Source organism: Stomoxys calcitrans, chromosome 4, assembly GCF_963082655.1.
Source record: "Stomoxys calcitrans chromosome 4, idStoCalc2.1, whole genome shotgun sequence".
Lineage (NCBI taxonomy): Eukaryota > Metazoa > Arthropoda > Insecta > Diptera > Muscidae > Stomoxys > Stomoxys calcitrans.
The window spans coordinates 34,916,284-34,941,221 of NC_081555.1; the positions used below are offsets into that span (position 1 = coordinate 34,916,284).

Genomic DNA, 24,938 nt, shown 5'->3' on the forward strand with positions numbered 1-24,938 from the left:
ATAGCTGTCATTTAGACCCATCTCCCGATAAAGGGTCTGAAGGCCATAAAAGCTTAATTTTTTATCCTATTTCGCTGAAATTAGCAACAGTGGGTTATTATAAGCCTCCCGATATCAGACCTAAGCATGGATTACATAGGTCCATATTTAGATATAGCTGTCATTTAGACCGATCTCCCGATAAAGGGTCTGAAGACCATAAAAGCTTTATTTACTACCCGATTTCGCTGAAATTTAAAACGGTGGGTTATTTTAAGCCTCCCGACATCTGATCTAAATATGGTTCAGATCGGACCATATTTAGATATAGCTACCATATAGACCGATCTCCCGATAAAGGGTCTGAAGGCCATAAAAGCTTTATTTTTTATTCGATTTCGCTGAAATTTAAAACAATGGGTTTTTCTAAGCCTTCCGACATCTGACGTGAATATGGTTCAGATCGGACAATATTTAGATATAGCTGCCATATAGACCGATCTCCCGATAAAGTGTCTAAAGGCCATAAAAGCTTTACTTATAACCCGATTTCGCTGAAATTTAAAACAGTGGGCTATTTTAAGCCTACTGACGTCTGACTCAAATATGGATTAGATAGGTCCATATTTAGATATAGCGTTCATATAGACCGATCTCCCGATAAAGGGTCTGAAGACCATAAAAGCTTCATTTTGTATCCTATTTCGCTGAAATTAGCAATAGTGGGTTATTATAAGCCTCCCGATATCAGACGTAAGCATGGATTAGATAGGTCCATATTTAGATATAGCTGTCATTTAGACCGATCTCCCGATAAAGGGTCTGAAGACCATAAAAGCTTTACTTATTACCCGATTTCGCTGAAATTTAAAACAGTGGGTTTATTTTAAGCCTCCCAACATCCGACCCTATAATGGTTCAGATCGGACTATATTTACATATAGCTACCATATAGGCCGATCTGCCGATAAGGGGACTGAAGCCCATAAAAGCTTCATTTATTACCCGATTTTGCTGAAGTTTGAAACAGTGAGTTTTTCTGAGCCTCACGATATCCGACCTTTATATGGATCAGATCAGTTAAAAATTGGATATATCTGCCAAAGAGACCCATATTTTTCACTTCAAAATTGAATAGGGACATATATATATTAGACCACTCAATGTCCTTACCGGATTTGACTGCTTAAGTTATCCAATTTTCACAGTACTGTGACGAAATGGAGTTTACATATATACCCGAGGTGGTGGGTATCCAAAGTTCGGCCCGGGCGAACTTAACAACTTTTAACATATTCAAACCAAACTTATCACACCATCCTCGTTAATTGCCGGCCAAAAACGTCCGAGTGCGTGTTGAATAATTTTATACGGTTATTAATGGGCAATCTCACGTAACATAATGAAAAGATGAAGGCTAAGCCTTTTACGTTTGCGTTGTTTGCCCACCATATGAACCCACAAGCAACACGGACAAAGCGAAAAGATTGAGGCAATAAATATTATTATTATAATGTAACATTTGTAAAGCTTTCATTTCCGTTGCTAAATGTTTTCGTTTTGTGTTTTCTCTCTTTCTCTTCCTCTCTGTTTCTTTCTCTTCCTCCCCAAAACAAAAAAACAGGCATCCTTTTATTCAACGGCGCTTAAAACATTAATATCGGTTTCGACTGTGATTCTTTTAGGTCTTATTATAGCTTATCATGCTTTGGAAGTGCAGGTGAGAGTGAGTGCTAATTAAATTTCTTTTCAGATGTTATGTTCCTAATAAGTACCTATAGTCCTGATCCATTTGAATATGTATAGAGAAAAAAAAAAAACCAAACAAACAAACAAAATACATGCATACGAATGTCTATATCTATATCCATATATCTATATATGCATATATATACAATACATACAAACATAGCTAATGATATGTCGTGTATATTTACTAACATAACTAACAACTGTCATGCTACAACAAAAACGTACATACAAAAATGAAAGGAGACAAGCCTACATACATATGTATCTCTACTCTACTACTACTACTAGTACAACTCAGCATATATATCTGTATATATGTGTATGTACATATAACAGAAGTGCATCTTATATGTACATACTTAACAATTTGTATATATATACATACATATATATGTATGTACATTACATATATGTATAAATATTTATGTATATGTATCGTGTCAGCGTTGTATCTTCGCTTTGGTTGTTTCGCAAATCACATAGGATTATGTGGCGACATGTGCTATGGTGTGCCAAATTCAACCATTTCACAAATCTCCTACATAACAATACATACATACATCTAAACACATCTATACATACACACAAATACCCACACATATTTCACGCATCTTTCATCTGTACAGACATGCCGAAAAACAGCCAAATTGCTAAGCTTATGACTTTGCTACATGTTAGCCAAGACAAGTAGTCGCAGTCGTTGCAATAAAGACCAGTGTAGTGTTTTTCATCTTGGCTTAAACGAGTAATGACTGAATTTGCCACAAGCAACAGACACACATTTAAATGTTCTGCTAAAGGAGTGATAATCCTGAAGCCCATACAATCAGTTGCTGAACTGCAAACAAAGTAAAGGCACATTAACAATTATTTAATTTGTATCAAGGGATCCATTAAAAATAATAAACAAATTTTATCGCCTGTTGTGTGTGAGTTTTTTTTTTTTTTGTTGGTGTAGATGGAAGTTATGGAAGATTAAAGTAAATCTGTTGCTTTGTTATGCCCTCCAAATCACCACAGTGGTGATTTGGCACTTTATGGTAATTGCAATCAAGTCTACATAAATGAGGCGAAGAACATCCATCACTTGTGCAAATGATCGACTTACATTCGCTTAATATTTTGATATGCTTATGCCAATCGGGCCGAATATTAATCGTGGGGATCTATGGTGCTAGTGTTAGTCGAACTTACGAACAGTTCTTAATAAGAAAACCAGCAAGGAAAGGCAAAAGTCGGGCGGCACCGACTGTACAATATCCTACACCTACCCTATAAATACAATGTAGGAGCTATATCCAATTCTGAACCAATTTCGAAGGAACTCAGCGGATGTTTTCAGATGGGTTATCAAACAATCCCTATCAAATTTCGAGCAAATATGTTCAAGCTGTAATAGCTACGATTGACAAATGACAAAACTATTGCAAATTACCCAAAATCTGGCGAACATATATATGGGAGCTATATCCAAATTTGAACCGATTTCGAACAAACTTCTCAGATATTACGCTAGTCATCAAGGAAAGCGTTGTGCAAAATTTTTGGCAAGATTGGTCAAACAATGCGCTTGCAGTGGCTCTTGGCGAGAAAATCGGGCGATATACATATATGACAGATATATCTAAATCTGAGCCGATTTCTTTGAAATTCACCAATAATGTCATAAGAAAATAAAGAGTCATAAGAATATCCTTCCTGCCAAATTTCAAGAGAATCGGTTAAAAAATTAGCACTTTATTGCAATATTTCTCAAAATCGGACGAACATATATATGGGAGCTATATCGAAATCTGAACCGATTTCTATAAAAATCACCAATAACATTGATAGTCATAAGAAAATCCTTGCTGTCGAATTTCGAGAGAATCGGTTAACAAATGACCATTTTATTGCTGTATTACTCTAAATCGGACGAACATATATATGGGAGCTATATCCAAATCTGAGCCGATTTCTATGAAATTCAACACTAATATTGAGAGTCATAAGAAAATCCTTCCTGCCAAATTTCGAGAAAATCGGTTAACAAATGATCATTTTATTGCTGTGTTACTCCAAATCGGACGAACAGATATATGGGAGCTATATCTTAATCGGTTCCGATTTCCATGAAAATCACCAGTAATGTCGAGAGTCATAAGAAAACCCTATTCAGCAATTTTCAAAAGAATCGGTCAATAAATGACCATTTTATTGCTGTATTACTGCAAATCGGACGAACATATATATGGGAGCTATATCCAAATCTGAGCCGATTTCTATGAAATTCAACACGAATATTGAGAGTCCTAAGAAAATCCTTCCTGGCAAATTTCAAAAAAAACGCTCAACAAATGACCATTTTATTGCTGTATTACTGCAAATCGGACAAACATATATATGGAAGCTATATTCAAATCTGAGCCGATTTCTATGAAATTCAATACTTATATTGAGAGTCATAAGAAAATCCTTCCTGGCAAATTTCAAAAGAACTGCTCAACAAATGACCATTTTATTGCAGTATTACTGCAAATCGGACGAACATATATGTGAGAGCTATATCCAAATCTGAACCGATTTTAGTGAAATTCATCGATAATGAGTTATGAGAAAAGCCTTCCTGCCAAATTTCGAGAAAATTGGTTAACAAATGACCATTTTATTGCAGTATTAGGGCAAATCGGACGAACATATATATGGGAGCTATATTCAAATCTGAGCCGATTTCTATGAAATTCAATACTAATATTGAGAGTCATAAGAAAATCCTTCCTAGCAAATTTTAGGTGAATCGGTCAACAAATGACCATTTTATTGCAGTATTACTGCAAATCGGACGAACATATATGTGGGAGCTATATCCAAATCTGAACCGATTTTAGTGAAATTCATCGATAATGAGTTATGAGAAAAGCCTTCCTGCCAAATTTCGAGAAAATTGGTTAACAAATGACCATTTTATTGCAGTATTAGGGCAAATCGGACGAACATATATATGGGAGCTATATTCAAATCTGAGCCGATTTCTATGAAATTCAATACTAATATTGAGAGTCATAAGAAAATCCTTCCTAGCAAATTTTAGGTGAATCGGTCAACAAATGGCCATTTTATTGCTGTATTACTGAAAATCGGACAAACATATACAATATATGGGAGCTATATCCAAATCTGAGCCGATTTTAATGAAATTTATCTGTAATGTCGGGAGTTATGAGAAAAGCCTTCCTGCCGAATTTCGAGAAAATCGGTTAACAAATGACCATTTTTTTGCAGTATTACTGCAAATCGGACGAACATATATATGGGAGCTATATCCAAATCTGAACCCATTTTTTCCAATTTCAATAGGCTTCGTCTTTAGGCCGAAAAACAAGCCCATACCAAATTTGCAGACGATCGGATGAAAATTGCGACCTGTGGTTTGTACACAATTTACACATGGACAGACGGACGGACAGACAGACGGACATAGCTAAATCGAATCTGAAAGTGATTCTGAGTCGAACCGTATACTTATCAAAGGGTCTTTCTCTCTCTTCCGTTTGGGTGTTACAAACTAATTCACTAAGTTATAATACCCTGTACCACAGTAGTGGTGTAGGGTATAATAAGCGGCGCCAAGCCCTGGCAAAGTTTTTGAATTCTAACAACCATAAAACCCTTGATATTGGTAACACCGCTACATTTACAGGATAAGGAAGGAGGTTTTAATGTGACGATATGTTCGCAAAATCTAATCGATGAGGTGCAGGATTGGAATGTCTCCATGGAGCATTCCTTCTCAAACCATCGCTACATAAGGTTTAGAATAGCACGGCCAGCGCCGAATCCGATGATCTTCCATAATAAGTTGAAAACCAAGTGGCCAGAATTTGGAAGACTACTCAGAAGAAGACTTGGGCAAGATTATTGAGATTGTCCAAGCAAAGAAGCCACCGTAGCGCAGAGGTTAGCATGTCCGCCTATGACGCAGAACGCATGGGTTTGAATCCTGGCGAGACCATCACAAAAAATTTTAAGCAGGAGGGGAACCTCTTGGCGACATTGTGACATTTGTGAGATACTATTCCATGTAAAACTTCTCTCCAAAGAGGTGACCCACTGTGGAAACCTTGAGGAGCTCGAAACCATTTAAATCACGCACACCTGATGGAATATTTCCGGTGTTACTACAAAAGGAGGCCGATTATCTGGCGCCTCATCAGGCAACTATTTTCACAGTGTGCCTAGGAGATGCATATACTCCGAAAACCTGGCAGGAGGAAACCAGGACGGTAAGGACACGAATAAATTTGCAATGTAAGAAGGAGATTAACGCCTTCTCTGAGGATGGCAAAATCCGCATCGTTTGGGTGCCGGGCCATAGCGGCGTAAGGGGGACTAAAAGGGCAGACGATTGGGTGGTGAAGGTCAGAAAACTACCGTCGATAAACTTGAAGCCTTTCGGGTTAACCAAGCTCAGCTTAAGGGCGTGGGTGACAAACGCGATTGTAACACTGTGGAACAGCGAAACAGCCGATAGGACTGCGAAATTCGTATGGGGTGTTCCGGATCGTGAGAGGACGAGGCTATTACTGAAAGTAATTATGACGGAGGTCAATATACCTTTTGGTGTCATAACGGGACACATAGGACTACGAGCTTATGTCGAAAGGCTTAAAATTACTCACTCTTCCAAATATCAGCCAAATAGGGTAATAAATGCAGCTTTTATGGGTTCCAGACCCTTTATCGGCAGATCGGTCTTTATGCTAGCTATATCCAAATATGGTCCGATTTGGTTCCTTCAAAAACGTTATCTGCGTGCAACAAAAAGACGTATCTGTACCAAATTTCAGCTCAATGTCTCAATTTTTGAAGGCTGTAGAGTGATTACAAATGACTGACGGACAGACGGATAAACACACGGACATCTTTAAATCGCCTAAGAATTTTTCGGCGATCCGAAATATATAAACTTTGTAGGGTCGGAAATGGAATTTTCGATGTATTGCAAATGGAGTAACTAAATGAATATACCTCCTATCCTATGGGGGTGGGTATAATAAGGACCAATTATTCCTCATTTTCATAAATACAGTAACACCCATAGTAACCTGTAAGCGGGATTCCCATGAGAATCGCCATATGGCCTGTTGCACTGTGCCCAAGTATAACTCGGCTAAAAGGTACTCAGTGACGTCATACGAGTATCAAAATCCAATAACTCTTTCGGCCTTATTATACTGGTAGTTTGGCATCCATGCAGAGCTACCATCTGGCCACCGATTCTACAACGGCCAACCCCTCTACTATATAGGAAACTCCAGATACAGTAGGCCAGATTGTGCTGGCAGTTTGGCTTCCTGGCATATTCGTTCGTTTCCCCATTTCCCACAATACCATCGCGGTCGTAGTCATGAGCCAGTAAGTGTTTTAAAAGTTCTAATATTCCGCTGCGCTTTTCGACTTCTGTGTCCTCGAATTCAAGATCGCCATACTGTCCATATAAATTCTGTGCTAAGAATGCGTTAACAATATTTCACTTTCATTATTTCAATTTCATGAAAATTTTGCCTTTAAAGAAAATTTCATAGAAATTTTGCCTTTAAAAAAAATTTCATAGAAATTTTGTCTTTAAAGAAAATTTCATATAAATCTTATCTTTAGAGAAAATTTTATAGAAATTCTGCACCGAATACTTCTCAAACTAGCAACGGATATGCTTGGCGTTATAACGCTTGTGGGGACTTTCGGCAAATGAAACACTTCTAACACCGAAGTGCACATTGGCGTCCACTCCCAACAGCCATATATTGTTAAAACTGTGTAAAAGCTGTGCCTGCTTTCTCCACAAAGGTTTAACTGTCAATAAAATCATTGTACTCCCCTACTCAAATAAATGTGTGTCGTACAATAAATTTCTCTTGTCAACCAATTGCAGCATACATTTGCATACTTGCTTACACTCTTTCTGCCTTTCCTCCCATCCCTCGGAATCTGGTTACCCTCAGGGGATACAAAACCCGATCTCTTTGTGGCAAATTGTGGTCATATGCATTCTAACTCAAGCATGCATACTCGTACACTGGTCTTATTGGGCTCTTGTGAATATTCATCAATGTACACGCGTATGTGAGTGCCTGCGTTGCGTCTTTGTAGTTCTACTGGTACTCGTCCTCGCATGTCTTTGTGTGTGTGTGCATATGTCTGTGTATAAGATTTAAGTTTTTAGAAGCTTTGAATTTTGCCCGTGGCTGTGTTAGTGTAGTGTTGGTTTTCCCATTCAAGACTTAAACAAAAAAGATATGCCTTTTTAAGTTTTTCTTCTCCCTCTCCCTCTCTCTCTCTCACACTTTCATTATTTTTTCTTGTCCTTTTTGTTTTTCCTTTCTGTTTGTCTTGATTGTTAATTAAAACATTATTCATGAACATAAAAGATAACTTATATACATATACACATACTCTCTGACATACATACACACTCGTTTACAAACAAACATACTTACACTTTAATTACAGCCATGCATACATTCACACTACTTCATGCGTAACTTAAATTCAGTACTTGCTGCATAGTGTACTTGTGAACTGGTACTCGTACTCATTGTGCTCATACCCTTACTTGTTTTCATATACTCACATGAGTTTGCTCACACATACATATATGAACATTTGTCTGTGCAAATAGTTTTTGCTTGTATGCTCCAACTCTTTTTTTTTAATCGTCACTTCATGCCTTAAACCACAAGCAGCCAGCCAGTGAGTGGTAAGATTAGCTGGTATGGCCAGGGTGGCAAACATTTTTGTCTGCAAACTCAACAAGAACATGCTACACTCGTTTAAAATGTAGCATATTTTTAGGCGTTTATCTTATAAAAACCCAATTATATTATACAAGCAATTAAAAAAATATACGGCTTAATTGTAATGTTTGTCATTAAGGCAGAAGGTAACCAAATGTAAGGAATGGGCATATTCAGCAAAGAAATTTTGAGAAAAAAAAAAAACGAAAATCTGTGACATTTAAATCAAACAAACAAGGGAATGCGTTGGGTTTTTTATTCCTTTTAAACCTGTAAACTAACAAAAAAGGATACAATAACAAAATTGAATCGTATTTAAATCTCATTTTCTCTAACGACAAAATTTCTATGAAATTTTCTCTAAAGACAAAATTTCTATGAAATTTTCCCTAAAGACAAAATTTCTATGAAATTTTCCCTAAAGACAAAATTTCTATGAAATTTTCTCTAAAGACAAAATTTCTATGAAATTTTCTCTAAAGACAAAATTTCTATGAAATTTTCTCTAAAGACAAAATTTCTATGAAATTTTCTCTAAAGACAAAATTTCTATGAAATTTTCTCTAAAGACAAAATTTCTATGAAATTTTCTCTAAAGACAAAATTTCTATGAAATTTTCTCTAAAGACAAAATTTCTATGAAATTTTCTCTAAAGACAAAATTTCTATGAAATTTTCTCTAAAGACAAAATTTCTATGAAATTTTCTCTAAAGACAAAATTTCTATGAAATTTTCTCTAAAGACAAAATTTCTATGAAATTTTCTCTAAAGACAAAATTTCTATGAAATTTTCTCTAAAGACAAAATTTCTATGAAATTTTACTAAAGACAAAATTTCCGTGAAATTTTCTCTATTGACCAAATTTCTTTGAATTTTCTTTGAAGACAAAATTTCCATGAATTTTTTTCAAAAGTTAAAATTTGAATGAAATGTTCTTTAAAGACAAGTTTAAGTGGCAGTCCGCCATCAGACTCACTAAGACGATTTCGTCCATTGTGATACCACAGAAACAATAGATGGAAGATTCTGTCTAGTTCCTACCATTGAATCATCCAGGTCGCTTTTAAAAGCCCCAACAACTTGCGAGTGTTCACATCCGCTAAATCAGACAGGTTCTCAAAGAAATGAGAACCTAAAGTGAAACTCCAGCTGACTGCTAGTGCGGGACAAACACACAGAAGGTGTTCTATAGTCTCTTCTTCTTTCATGTCCTCACAGCTTCTGCAAAAAACGTTACTTGCTACCTTCAGTCTGCCAGCATGTTTACCGATGACACAGTGACCTTTTATGACGGACACAATGACTGAGACGTCTGTTCTAGCCATCGATAGCAAAGCAGTAGACCTCTTCAAATCTACATGTGGTCACATTCTGTTAGAATGTTCACAACTACCCCCCACCCGGGTTAACCAAGTTTATTGACGGCTGTCCTCTGGCCTTCACCGCCAAATCGTCTGCCCTTTCATTTCCCCTTACTCCGTTATGGCCCGGCAAACTATGCGGATTTTCCTAACCTCAGAGAAGGCGTTAATCTTCTTCTTACACTGCAAGACGGCTCGTGACTTTATCGTCCTGGTTGTTATTGCCCTTATGGCAATTTTACTGTCGGTAAAGATGTTTACACTCGTCGTCCTCGCGCTAGCACCACACCACCTCACGCATTCCGTGATCGCCCGGATCTTCGCCTGTAGGATCGTGTTAGGTTCAGGCAGTCTAAAACCGATCTCAGTCCCTGGGGTCTCAATATAGACCCTCAGGCCCAATCTGTCCTCTAGCTTTGATCCATCCGTGTACCATGATCTTCCAGATGGCAATACTGGAAGTCCAACAGTACCTCGCACTCGACTTCAAGGTTCATCTCAGGTATCCGATCGGAAACCTATTTCCCTCCTTTCAGGTTTCCTATCTTCGCCTCGATTATACCGCGATGGTATGAGCTGCTCCCATCCTCAGTCCATTCTTCCATAGCCTTTAGTCTCATAGCCGCAGTGGCTGTCTCACACTTGTGGTGGGGTAACCTTCTCGATATGACCAGTCCTAATCCTTCTTTAGTGTACACCTCAAAGCTCACCTGGTCGTCTAGTTGGCAACCGTCCATACAGAAGTCTATGCAACTTCTATACGAATGTTATCCACACTGCCTGGAACATCGGACATTGTATCAAGGATAACACTGTGTCCGTATGCGCCGCATGTACAAAGGGAACGCCCCCTTAGCTTCACAGCAATGGTCGCAGCAATTTGTGTAGCCACAATGTCCAGAGACATTAGGTGTAGCATAAAATCCAGTGCATCAGATGGCATAGTCCTCAGTGCGGCTGTGATGCACAAACAAGTCATCCTTTGGGTCCGGCTGAGTATTGAACAGTAGGAAGACTTTTGAAGCGTCGTCTTCCAGATCACAACACCATAAAGCATTATTGATCTGACAACTAGAGTATGTACGCAATGAATGACATGCGGTTTAAATTCCCAATTTTTGCCAATGGCTCTCTTGCAGGTGTACAGGGCAGCAATTGTCTTTCTTGCCCTTTCCAAATTGTTCGGTAAGAAGTTCAATATTTTGTCCTGCAAAACACCCATACAGTTCGCGCTGTCAACAAATGAAACATTCTCTCCTCCCAAGTTCATTCTCACAAGTTCATTCGCATCTAGCGGCAGTTGAGAAAGCAGTGGAATCACTCTTCATCAAACTTCGGTGTGGACGATTCCTCCTTAGATGCTTCACTAGCTGCTGCTTTGAAAGTACCTTTCAAGTTCCATGCTTCCCCGCTAGCGCACACTTTGAACCAAATCTCATCAGATGAGCCACCCATAAAGGGTTTGTCGGGCCCCGTCTCGATGTTTTCCCCTCCTGTTTCGATCGTGGCTGGGGGATTTCCAGCCTCTTGCAATCCGCCTGACTTTAGAGATGTGGTCGATAGTTCCTCAGACAAGTGTTCAGTAACAACTGTTAAATCGTCTTCTGATTCCCCAACCTCAGTTTAAACTCTTTCAGACTTGTCGCGGTCTGTGTACGAATACTTCATGCCTTCGGTCGCCATCAGCCTTATACAATCTACCATTCTTCCAGTCAGTGGCTGAAAGATTGGGATTACAGTCCCTAAGTCTTCCAAGTATAGACTCAGGATCTGAGGGAATTCTTGGTATCCAAGCGTGTGACATTGGTCGGCAAAAAATATCTTCCTTCTTGACTACATCCAGCGCTGCGACTGGCCAGATCTCGCCAATCTTTCTTAGGGAGCAACGATACATTTCAAGCCAATTCGTCCGTATCGGCCCCAATACCAACTGGCATCGTCACAAACTGGTGGAGGCCCAGACAATTGCGCAAGGACATCAGTGTATTCCGATGAGATGTCCATTGACATTCCCACTCCAAATATTCCTAGGTATTCAGCCCTGTTCTTCTTCCTTGTCGAAAACTACCTTCATCAAGCTGTCCATAGCGACATTAGCAAGGGTTTTTGGACCCGTATTACTATTGTTCGCCTTAGTTCTTTAGGGCATGGGCTGCCCTGAAGGTGACCGCAACCTTTTGAATGACTGCGGTGCAGTTTCCAAATCAAGACATGTAGCCTTTGGGGTAGCCTGTGCAGCGAATCTCTGAACCCAATTAAGGGAGTCTCTTTCCTTATCGGTGAGATTCTTTGGATCATTCGCACCAAGCCTCTCATTAAACCTAACACCTATGATGCTTTTATTATTCCAACCTTTTAAAGAGCGTCCTTAAGACTCGAAACAGGTGTCTTCGTCAAAATCTCCGGCTTATCAGTCGTCTGTCGGCTAGTGGAGTCATGAGCAGTCGCTCCACCAGTCGAGGTCTCAGTAGCAGAGAACATGCTACGGCCTGAGTCTTTGGCATCCATTTTAAGTCTGCTCTTATGTAGACAAATATGAACCTTAAAAAGAAATATAAAATTTTGGCAATTTTTTTAAACATTTATCTTTTTCTGCATGTAAACTGTCTTTTAATATTCAGCCATCTCCACATCAAACTATAAGACCACAACTCACCTTCACTACAATGAAAAAACATATTAAAATTGTTTTATGCTTTGGCAAAAAGCGCTTATTTAAGTTGTAATATTTCAGCAAACAAGATACCAAGAGACAAGAAAAACGAACATCCCAATCTTCCACGAAAACGCTGACACCAAAGCAAACTATAGCCAAAAGAACATGAACCAAAATTGAGTCAGGCCGCAGCTCACAACATAGCCCTCAACATCGTTCAAAGTCAACAAAATTAGGATAATAATCAGAACAACACCATCAACAACACAACTTCCACTCTCACTCAACCACTCACTCACTCACTGACTACGATGCCACAGCGTATGCCATAATCATCAACATATCTATGAAAAATAAAACCACAGCACTTTGTTCGCGTGTTTCCCCCAAAAAAAAAAGACAAGAGAAACCCAAACTCTTTCGAAAGAAACAACAGCTCGTTTGCTTTCTTTTGGGAAATTTTGTTAAAGTTTTTTCTTGGGTAACATGCCTAACAATTTAGAATCATGTTGCCTGGGTATGGGTGCATCATTTTTCAACATTTTTTTTCTTCAAATATTTGGCTACAACAAGGATTTGATGATGTTGTCGTTAAACTAACTAATGCGAAAAATGTCAAAATGTGTCATGAGAAATGGGCTAAATTAAATGCAGGCGCAACATTTTAATCGCTTACCAAAAGTGACTCTTTTCTAGAAAGTTTTTTTTTTTTTTGTTTTTTTTCGTGGAGGAAGGCATTTGCTTTAGTTCATCTTCATATATCATGGCAAAACTAGAAGTTTGCAAGGACAACTGAGATAGGGAAAATTACACTGAACAAGTAAAAGCGTGCTAAGTTCGTTCGGGCCGAATTTTATATACCCTCCACCATGAATCGCTTTGTCAAGAACTTTGCCCGGTGTCTCTTTATAGGCAAACAAAGGATAACGGATAAAATATGCCCATCCCAAGCTATACCAGGTTATGGACCAATTCGGGACATAATTGGTTTGGATGTTGGAGACCATAGTGGAAGTCATTGAGCAAAATTTCAACCAAAAATAGGAAGATCGGTTTTTGAGAGCTATATCAGGTTGTAAACCGATTCAGACCAGATTTGCCATGTAAGGTCACAGGAGAAGTCATTGTACAAAATAATAGCCAAATCAGATAAGAATTGCGCCATCTAGAGGCTCATGAAATCAAAGTATGATCTAAATCGCACTTCAGAGGCTCCACAAATCAAGATCCCGAACGGTTTATATGGCAGCTATATCAGGTTATGAACAGATTTGAACCATATTGAGCACAGTTTTTTGGAAATCATAACAAAACACTTCGTGCAAAATATCAGCCACATCGGATGAGAATTGCGCCCTCTAGAGGCTTAAGATGTCAAGACCCTAAATCGGTTTGTATGGCAGCTATATCAGATTATAAACCGATTTGGACAATACATGGCACAGTTGTTGGAAGTCACAACCAAAACGATACGTGCAAAATTTCAACCAAATCAAATAAGAATTGCGCACTCTAGAGGCTCAAGATGTTAAGATCCGAGATCGGTTTATATGGCAGGTATATCAGATTAGAAAACCACTTCGAGCAAAATTTCAGCCACATTGGATGAGAATTGCTCACTTTAGAGGCTCAAGAAATCAAGACCCGAGATCGGTTTATATGGCAGCAATATCAGGTTATGAACGGATTTAGACCATTCTTAGCACAGTTGTTGAAAGTCGTAACAAAACACTTCGTGCAATATTCAGCCATAATATTCCCTGCTTTCTACAGACGGACGGATCCGTCCATGCTTTCGAAAGACGGACGGACCCGTCCATGCTTTCGAGAGAAGGACGGACCCGTCCATGCTTTCGAGAGAAGGACGGACCCGTCCATGCTTTCGACAGACGGACGGATTCGTCCGTGCTTTCGAAAGACATACGGATGGACAGATAGATGGACAGACGGATGAACAGATGGATGGGGAGACGGCGGATGGATAGACGGACGAACAGACAGACAGACGGTCGGACGGACAGACGGACGGATAGACGGACGGACAGACGGACGGACAGACAGACGGACGGACGGACAGACGGACAGACGGACAGACGGACGGACGGACAGACGGACGGACGGACGGACAGATGGACAGACGAACGGACAGACGGACGGACAGACGGATGGACAGACGGGCGGACAGACGTACGGACGGACAGACAGACACAAAGAAAGACAGATGGACAGACAGACGGACACATGGACGGACACACGGACGGACAGCGTACGGTTAGACGGACGGACAGTCAGACAGACGGATGGACGTATAGACAGACGGAAGGACGGACAGACGGGCGGACAGACGGACGGACAGACAGACGGACGGACAGACAGACAGACGGACAGACGGACAGGTTAGGTTAGGTTTAAGTGTCAGTATACCATCACACACCGTAGCGCAGAGGTCAGCATGTCCTCCTATGACGCTGAACGCCTGAGTTCGAATCCTGGAGAGACCATCAGAAAAAATTTTCAGCGGTGGTTTTCCCCTCCTAATGCTGGCAACATTTGTGAGGTACTATGTAAAACTTCGCACTGCAGCACGACGTTCGGACTCGGCTATAAAAAGGAGGCCCCTTATCATTGAGCTTAAACTTGAATCGGACTGCACTCATTGGTAAGTGAGAAGTTTGCCCCTGTTTCTTAGTGAAATGTTCATGGGCAAAATTTGCATTTGCATACCATCACACACACTTAGACGTTTTCGTCCATTGTGATACCACAAGAACAAGAGAAGAAAGATGCCTTCCAGTTCCTATCGTTGAACCCTGCAGATCGCTTTAAAAAGCCCAGCATCTAGGGAATGTACACAGCCGCTAAATTAGACAGGTTCTCAAAGAAATGAGAACCAAAATTGGATGCCTTCTGACTGCTAGTGCGGAACACACAAACAGAAGGTGTTCTATAGTCTCTTCTCCTTTAACGTCCTCTCAGTTTCTGCAAAAGTCGTTGCTGGCAACCTTCAGTCTGACAGCATGTTTTTCGATTACACAGTGACCGGTCATGATGGACACAATGACTGAGACGTCTATTCTAGCCAATGACAGCAAAGCGGTAGACCTCTTCCAGTATAGATTAGGCTATATAGTTATGGAATGCTTGCTTACAACCCCCTCTATGTAACCATCTATCACTGGTTGTCCTTCGGGCCTGGTCCTAAAAACTTAGCTTACATGCCGCTAGAGGCATATCCACCGATTCCAGTTTCTCTGGAATGTGAAGTGGAGTTCCTAGTCTCGCAAGCTCATGCGCTTTGAAATTCCCTGGTATATCTCTGTGGTCCGGCATCCAGAACAGCCATCTCGTTAAGAGATCTGCGACAGTCGAGGGCGGTTTTTGTGTTCAGAATATGTTCTCCAGACATTTAATGGCTGCCCGGCTGTCTGAGAAGATATTTATGCCAATCGTCGTGATGGCATTATATCTTAGCCATTCCACCACTTCCTCAATGGCAATGATCTTCGCTTGATACACACTGCAGTGGTCGGGTAACCTTTTCGATATGACCAGTTCGAGATTTTTAGAGTACATCTGAAAGTCCACCAGGTCGTACCAAGGATAACACAGTGTTCGTAGCCGCCACATGACCAATGAGAAAGCTCCCTGAACCTCACGGCAGTGGTCGCTGCAATTTGTCTAGTCACAATGTCCAGAGACATAAGATGTAGCATTACATGCAGTGCATCAGATGGCGTCGTCCTCACTGCAGCTCTGATGCACAAGCAAGTCATCCTTTGGTTCCGGTTGAGTATTGAGCAGTAGGCGGACTTTTGATGCACCGTCCACCAGACCACAACACCATATAGCATTATACGTCTAACAACTGCAGTATATACCCAATGCATGACACGCGGTCTAAAGCTCCAACTTCCAACTTTTGCCAATGGCTCTCTTGTATGAATATAGGGCAAGAGTGGCCTTTCTTGCCCTTTCCAAAATGTTGGATTTGAAATTCCTGTCCAGCAAAACTCCTAGGTATTTTGCGCTTTCTTTAAATGGAACATTCTCTCCACCCAGTGGAACCTCACTGTAGGCAACTTGTATCTCCTGCTGAAAGGAACTCATGTCTGGCATTGTATTCTCACCTAAGTGCCGGTATATGCTAGACCCGAAAGCCGGGCAATGAGTTAGGAAATGCTGCCCAACGTCTCATCATCTGTCCCGCATGCCCTACACATGCTATCACTTGCCGCACCGATTTTACATAACAGAGCTCGTTGTCCTGGAGGCCACCGTAGCGCAGAGGTTAGCATGTCCGCCTATGACGCTGGGCGTTTGGGTTCGAATCCCGGCGAGACCATCATAAAAAATTTTCAGCGGTGGCGACATTTAATGCTGGCGACATTTGTGAGGTAATATGCCATGTAAAAACTTTTCCTCGAAAGATGTGTCGCACTGGGGCACGCCTTTTGGAAAGGTCTATAAAAATAAGGCCCCTTATCATTGAGCTTAAATTTAAATCGGACTGCATTCCTTGATATTTGCATTTTTGAGCTCGTGGTCCTATGTAAAATCGATACGGAAAGTGGTAGCATGTGTAGGGCATGCGTAGGACATTTCACCAAAATCGGAGAATGAAAGCGCCTTTTATGGCCTTTAGGCCCTAAAGGTGAATATTGTTCTCTATGGCTGCTTTATCTAAATAAAGCCTGATTTGAACCATATTCGGGGCAGATATTGGAAGTTTTAATACGACTCACTTTTTCAAATTTCAGCGAACTTGGGTAATCAATGCGCCAGTTATAGTCCTAAGACCCAAAATCGGTAGATCGTTCTATCCCAATATATGGCAGCTATATCCCAATATGTTCCAATCTGGATTATTTTAAATTTGGGATATCGATGGGCCTTATAAAACTCACTGTTCTGAGTTTCAGCAACATGGGGTAACAAATGAGCCTGTTATAGTCTTAAGACCCTCAATCGGCATACCGCTCTATGTGTCAGCTTTATGTAAATATGGTCCAATCTGGACCATTTTTGTGTTTCATGTCGGAAGTCTTAAAGCAGCTCACTGTTTGAGATTTTAGCAAAATCGAGGAATAAATGCGTCTTTTATGGTATTTAGACTCTATGACTGAAGATAGGTCTCTTTGGCAGTTTCGATTTGGACCATTTTTGGTTCGGATTTTTTGGGCCTAATAAAACTCATTATGCCAAATTTTGAGCGAATTCGGGTAATACATACGCTTGTTATAGACTTAAGACCCCAAATAGCGAGATAGGACTATATGGCAGCTATATCCAAATATAGTCCGATGTGGCCCATTCAAGAACTTAACCTGTCTGTGCAATATTTCAATTCCATATCTTAATTTCTAAAGACTGCAGCGCGATTACAACTGACGTACACATGAACGGACAGACAAACGGACATCTTTAAATCGTCTTACGATTTTACAACAAACTCTTTGCATTTTTCCAAAAATGTGCCACTGTGCCTATAGTCATGGCTCCCCATGTTTTTGGCTAATATCATTTGAAGTTCCTTTTTCTCTTTTCCTCTCCACTCATTCTTTAAAACACTTGACATAATAGTGTTAATATTGATTCCCTATTGATTTCAGTTTGTCGTGCCTATTGGCCTTTAGTCGATTCATATTTAATTGATATCTTTAACACCCTCAGGCGAAAGTGTTACCAAAACATTTCATCACAAATAAACTACACACACACACACACACACTCACAAACAAACACAAGTCATAACCCTTGACATTCAAATGACACTTCACATATTTCGTGCCCATTTCTAATTTCTTACATCATGTAAAGGTCAAAGTTCAATGTTATTGCATCAGGGATTAAGTTTAGCGGATGTCAACGCCAGTTCTTAGGCGACAAGAGCACATATGATTTCATTTTCGTTATGACTTTCATATTCCTCCCCCTGCCCCCCCCAAAAAAAATGAAGAAGAAGACCATCAAGTCTAAGTAAATGGATGTAACTTTAATGAAAAATCAATGTTGGTCATTTCTACATCGAAAATCTATAAACTTTGCTGGAAAAACATGAAGAGTTGAAAAACAGCCAATGCACTGACATTGATTGATGTACTCACACTGCTTCACTTTATAACACAACAACAGACAAGTAGGACTTCCACTGCCTGTCATAAAACAAGTGCTGCAAATGCCATAACAATATGCTTGAGTGCATAAGGCCTGGTGTAAGAAGGCAGGCCAAAGAAAGCGTAGCCAATGCTCATTAGGCCATGGGTATAACGAAAAAAACCTCAATTTTATTATGATAAATTCTCTTTTCTTTTCCTTTGTTTTTTTTTTTTTGCTTATTTCTCGAAGATTATATCCTTCGAAACCAAACACAAAACACACTCAACGAAAACATAATAATAATTATTAAAAAAAAAAAATTATTCTTTTGTTGTGAAAGTATGAATAAGATATTGCACAACCATGAATGAATTTCCACCAAGAGTGTAGGAGTGGGATAGTGCGTGTGTGTGCATGTCTGTGTGGAAGGAGCTTTTCTTAGAGCAAACAATGATATGGGTCATAATGAAGGCGAGAAAGTGTAAGCAAGGGAAAGGAAGTGTTTTTTTTTTTCTTACAAAAGGAGATGTGAAACACAACAAGGGTAAAATATTGACTTAGAACAGAGTTTCCATATTGCAAAAAGTGAAGTTTCATTAGAGTTATGAAAGACAAAGAAAACAAGTAAAGCGCCTTATGTTTTACCAGGCCAAATCTTATAAAATCTCCATCATGGAACGCCATGAATCCAATTTTTCATTCAAACATATAGGAGAGAAATCTACAGATGCAGATGGACCGCACTTGTCATGACTTAGAAAAGTAACACGTTTCAAATTTCACCCAAATAATAGCGCCCTCTATAGGCTCAAGAAGTCAACTCGAGCGGTCGATTTATATGGGAGCCTATAGGAACCAATTTAAACTATACTAGACACGGCTGTTTTAACCCAAAACAAATCGTAACATGCAAAATTACAGCCAAACCGAATAAGAATAGCGCCCTCTATAGGCTTAAGAAGTCCAGATCCGAAATCGATTTGTATAGCAGCTACATCAGGTAATTAACCTATTTGGACCATTCGTGGCACTGTTTCTGAAAGTCTTAAAAAAACACCTGCGTGATTTTAGCCGAATTTGAATAACAATTGCGCCCTCTAGAGGCTTAAGAAGTCTAGACCCTAGAAGGATTTGTGTGGCGGCTATATCAGGTAATGAACCTATTCGGATCATTCTTGACACTGTTATTGAAAGTCAAAACAAAACACCTTATGCGAAATTTCAACCAAATATGATAAAAATTGCGCCCTCTAGAGGCTCAAGAAATCAAGACACGAGATACAAAACACCTGCGAGCTTTTAGCCGAAATTGGATAACAATTGCTCCCTCTATAGTTTGAAGAATTCAAAATCCGAGATCGATTTGTATGGCAGCTATATCAAGCTATGAACCGATTTATACTGTACTTGGCACAGTTGCTGCAAATTAAAACAAAATATTACATTGTGCAAAATTTCAGCCAAATCGAATAAAACTTGCGCCCTCTAGAGGCTAAAAGTCGAGATCCGAGATCGGTTTGTATGGCAGCAATAGTAGATTATGAATCGATTTGCACCATACTTGGCACAGTTATTGAAAGTCAGAACAGAACACCTTATGCGAAATTTCAGCCAAATAGGATAAAAATAGCGCCCTCTATAGGCTCCAGAAGTCAAGATCAGGTACCAGTTTATATGGCAGCTATATAAGGTTATGAACCTATTTGGACCATTCTTGGCACTTTTATTAAAAGTCAAAATAGATCACCTCCTGCGAGATTTCAGCCAAAATTGGATAGCAATTGCGCCCTCTAGAGGGTCAAGAAATCAAGATTAGAGATTGGTTTATATGGCAGCTATATCAGATTATAAACCAATTTGGTACAGTTGCTTCAAAACAAAACAAAACACCTTGTGCAAAATTTTAACCAAATCGAATAAAATTTGCGCCCTCTAGAGGCTCAAAAAGTCCAGATCCGAGATCGGTTTGTATGGCAGCAATAGTAGATTATGAACCGATTTGGGCCATAATTGGCACAGTTATAGAAAGTCAGAACAGAACACCTTATGCGAAATTTCAGCCAAAAAGGATAAGAATTGCGCCCTCTATAAGCTCAGGAAGTCAAGGTCAGATAACGATTTATATGGCAGCTATATCTGCCTATGAACCTATTTGGACCATTCTTGGCACTTTTATTAATAGTCAAAACGAAACACCTCCTGCGACATTTCAATCAAAATTGTAAAGCACTTGCGCCCTCTAGAGGCTCAAGAAGTCAAGATCAGATATCCGTTTATATGGCAGCTATATCAGGTTATGAACCAGTTTGAACTATACTTGGCACAGTTATTGGAAGTTGGAACAAAACATCTCATGCGAAATATCAGACAAATCTGATAAGAATTTCGCCCTTTAGAGACGCAATGAGGCCACAGTGGCGCAGAGGTTAACGCCTGAATGGTATTGTGCCATGTTAGAATTTCTCTCTACCACAGGTTTCGCTATGCGGCAGCCGTTCGGGCTCGCCATTATATATACAGGGATATACTAACCTCGTAACCTAGTATATACACAGTGGGTGTATTGCATGTGGTATACATTACAGTTGTCAGACCTATATTTCTATATGGTATTATAATGTGGTGGACGGCGCTTCAAAAGTCCACCTTCAGTTCTATATACAGCCGGATCCAAAGGATGGCTTGTTTGTGTATTATAGTCGCACTGAGCAAAACACCTGCACTGAACTAAATGCTACACCTAATGCCTCTGGACATTGTGGCTAGACAAATTGCTGCGGCCACTGCTGTGAGCCTAAGGGGAGCTTTCTCTTTGGTCATGCAGCGGCTATGTGTTATCACTTGATACAATTCCCCATGTTGCAGGACTGTGATGTTAAACATTGTTTGAGTAGTTTTTTGATTAAATGTACTGTACCACTATTCCTGATAGGAACGATGGGAACTTCGATATCCATGGTAATTTAAGTACCATAGACTTTATATACGGTTGGTTGAAAACTAGACAACTAGGTGGTTTTTGGGATGTACTCTGAAGAACTATGACTAATCATATCGAGAAGATTACCTGATCTTTGGAGTGTGTATCAAGCGGAGATCCCAAAAAGTGGTGGAATGGCTAAGATAGAATATCATAACGATGACTGTCATAACTATGATCTCAGAAAGCCAGGTAGCTAATAAATCTCTAGAGAACATATTTCTGAATTCAAAAACTGCCCTCGACTGTCGCAGGTCTATCAACGAGATGGCTGAACAGTTCAAATGTCACCTTTCCGAGTACCGGGCCACAAAGACACCGCTGGGAATTGTACATCAGAGGAGCTTGTGAGATTGTGAACTACCATACACCTTCCAGGGGAACTGGAATCTGTAGGATCTTTTTCGTATTCTGCTCTTCGTACTGCTTCCTCCCCAGTTACGAAGCGGTCAATATTTTTATACGAAAAAACATGTTGGAATGAGCTCAATGGGTTCTTTCAGCAATTTAATTGAAATCTTTGTTTTCTAGATGACGATATAAATGCTACTGCTAAAATGGTTGAGAAGATAATTTTAAATGGAATGAAGACATTATACCAGTTAAGACTATAACGGCTGAATCAGACGACAAAAGTTGTTTTAACCAGAGATGCAGAGATGCTGTCAGATCGAAAGAGGTTGTATTCAGGAACTGGCGCTTGGATAAAAATGCCAATACTGAACTGCTGCGCAAACAGGCAAGATCTTCGTGTGCCAATGGCGCAATAGGCGCAAAAAATTTCTTTACAAACAGCGTCTGCGTACTAAGGTTCATGTTTCTATACGAGGAAGTAAGAGCTTTTGGTCGTTCGTGAAAAGAGTAAAGGATAGTTCTTCATCTATTCCAACTCTGATAAGGCTAACCTGTTGGCTGATATATTTGCAGGGAACTCTTCCCTGCCGGATAGCAATCAACCACTGCCCTCAATCGAAAATGTATCTGGCGTCATCTGGCGCCCCCAAATATTTTTTCCAACTCGTGGAGTTAAAAGGGTTCTTGAGAATCTAGACGTAAATAAATCCCCTGGCCCTTGTCTTACGCAAGTGTTCTTCGACGCTCGCTTGTCCATTACGCAACCTCTTCAACCTTGCCTACTGTGCGGGAGTCTTCCCGGGGCTTTGGAATGTTGCGAACGTTCAGCCAATACCCAAAAAAGGTAAGGCAAACAACCCTCCAAGGTCATGGAGAGCATGGTTAATCACCATCTTGTGAGGTATTTCGAGTCTAATGGCCTTCTTAGCGACCAACAGTATGGGTTCCGCAGAAATCGCTCTACGGCACTCATGGCACTTCTGTCGGAACGTTGGAGTCGCTCAATCCACCAGTTTGGTGAGAGTAAGGTTGTGGCTCTGGATATCTCCAAGGCATTTGATAGGGTCTGGCACGGTGCACTACTATCAAAGCTTGTCGCATTTGGAGTCGGTAATGGCTTCGTTCGATTTATTTCGAGCTTTCTCAGAGATCTCTCTATTCGAGTCGTTATAGATGGGTTCTCATCCAATGAGCATAAATTGACCGCAGGTGTACCCCAGGGCTCTGTTCTTTCTCCTTCTCTTTTTCTAATTTTCATCAACGATCTGTTGGGTCAGACATCGAATCCGATCTACTCATTTGCGGATGACAGTAATCTCTATCAATCGTTCTCATTCGACCATAGGCCGAGTCTTCGAGAGATTGATGGCAAGAGGCGGTTTATTGACGATACACTCGGCCAGGATTTGCTGGACATTTCTGAGTGGGGTCGAATGAATCGAGTAGATTTTAATTTCACGGAAGACTCAGTGCTGCTTGTTGTCACACAAACGATTCGCTGACCCATTACGATCATCATTGTCTATCAACGGTGTAGATGTTGAGCAATCAGAAGCTCTTGATGTTCTGGGCATGAAAATACAAAGTGATTGTCCTTTGGGCTCAACATGTATTCGAAGGGTCGAAGGAAGCATTCAAGTGTTTGGGCTTCCTTAAACAGTGTAAAAATTACTTCACTACACCACTTTCGTAAGGCCGAAAATTGAGTACAACTCATATGTATGGGCTGGAGCTTCAAAATCATACCTGGAGCTACTGGACCGTGTACAGGGGAGAGCGATGGCGTTGATTGGGGACAGTGGGGTATCCAACTCTATTGCCTCCCTTCATCATCGTCGCAATGTGGGTTGTTTGGCGCTGTTCTATCGGTACTTTCATGGTGTGTGTTAATCTGATATTCGTCACATTCACATGCATTCACAGGGGACATCCCATGCGTGATGGCTGACAGAGAAAAGAAAAAAAAAGGATTGCTTCTAGCGTCACATATACGAAGTCTTCAGTATCAGACCCGGAGAGCAACGAATGACAGATGGTCACAAAGTGGGGTCGCTTGGTCGCTTTGCTATCGCTGTCGTTGCCTACAGACATCTCAGTCATTGTGACCGTCAAGACAGGTCAGTGTTTGATCGGAGTTGTTGGTGTTTTTAAAGCAATCTGAATGGTTCAAAGGTAAAACTAGAGACCATCTTTTTTCTCTAGTTCCAGTTTTTTGGGCATAACTTGGGAAAATGCAGTCTCCTCTCACCATATGCAGTGCTCGGTCTCTACCAGATACAAAAAAAAACCCACCTTATCTCTCGGCATATGTTAACCACTTCGGCACCGCTCCCACATTACTTCGAGGTGAATCCCCTAGTGCCCTTTCCATATAGCAGTTGCTATATCATTGATGTTGCGGCAAGGACCCTTTTCTTTGATCTGAGTATCTGCTTCGCCAAAAGTCGCCTCAGTTCTCCAACTATCCTCTCAACCGAACATCGTCGTCTTTAGGTTTTCCGCTCTTTTTTCACCGATCTGCTCTTCTAGTCCGGGTATCGCGTCAGCGGTTGCAGTGTAAGGGCATATGCTCTGCATCATTTACCACCTCTTGTTCTTCGTGCATTCTGTGCAGCTACTTGGGGAAGTATCTGCATTCAGATATTGTCTGTGTCACATAGAAGTTTACGTTGCCTTTCTTTCTACCGATCCAATGTCGTATATCGGGGATGAGCTTAAAGGTCCCTCTGCCTCATCTGTCATTTATTAATCTTGACTGTCCAATACTTAGCGCGTCTTTTCGAATATCTTCCTGTGGCATCACAATGGAAGCAAATGTCTAAGTGAGTCTTTGTCTTGTCTTTACCTTGGACATCACTCTCACACATCATATTCTTGATAAGGCTGAAGATTGCAAGAATTTCTTTTATCTTGCTCTTTTAGCGAAAGTTCGCTTAATAAAGGATATCTTGGCAACCCTGGCTTACATAATAAACTTGCTTGTCC

The 24,938-nt window shown here is 40.3% G+C and overlaps 1 protein-coding gene across 21 annotated transcripts in view; it reads left to right on the forward strand.

Moving 5' to 3' along the window:
• LOC106089068 (small conductance calcium-activated potassium channel protein) overlaps nucleotides 1-24,938 on the forward strand; it is a 965,076-nt gene that overhangs the window by 641,509 nt on the left and 298,629 nt on the right. For 16 of the 21 annotated variants that reach the window (XM_059367773.1, XM_059367771.1, XM_059367763.1 and 13 more), the window contains one exon: nucleotides 1,604-1,705. In XM_059367773.1, the coding sequence (XP_059223756.1) occupies nucleotides 1,604-1,705 (102 nt within the window). The remainder of the gene's footprint in view (nucleotides 1-1,603; nucleotides 1,706-24,938) is intronic. The other 5 variants (XM_059367765.1, XM_059367769.1, XM_059367764.1 and 2 more) reach the window with 1 other exon arrangement.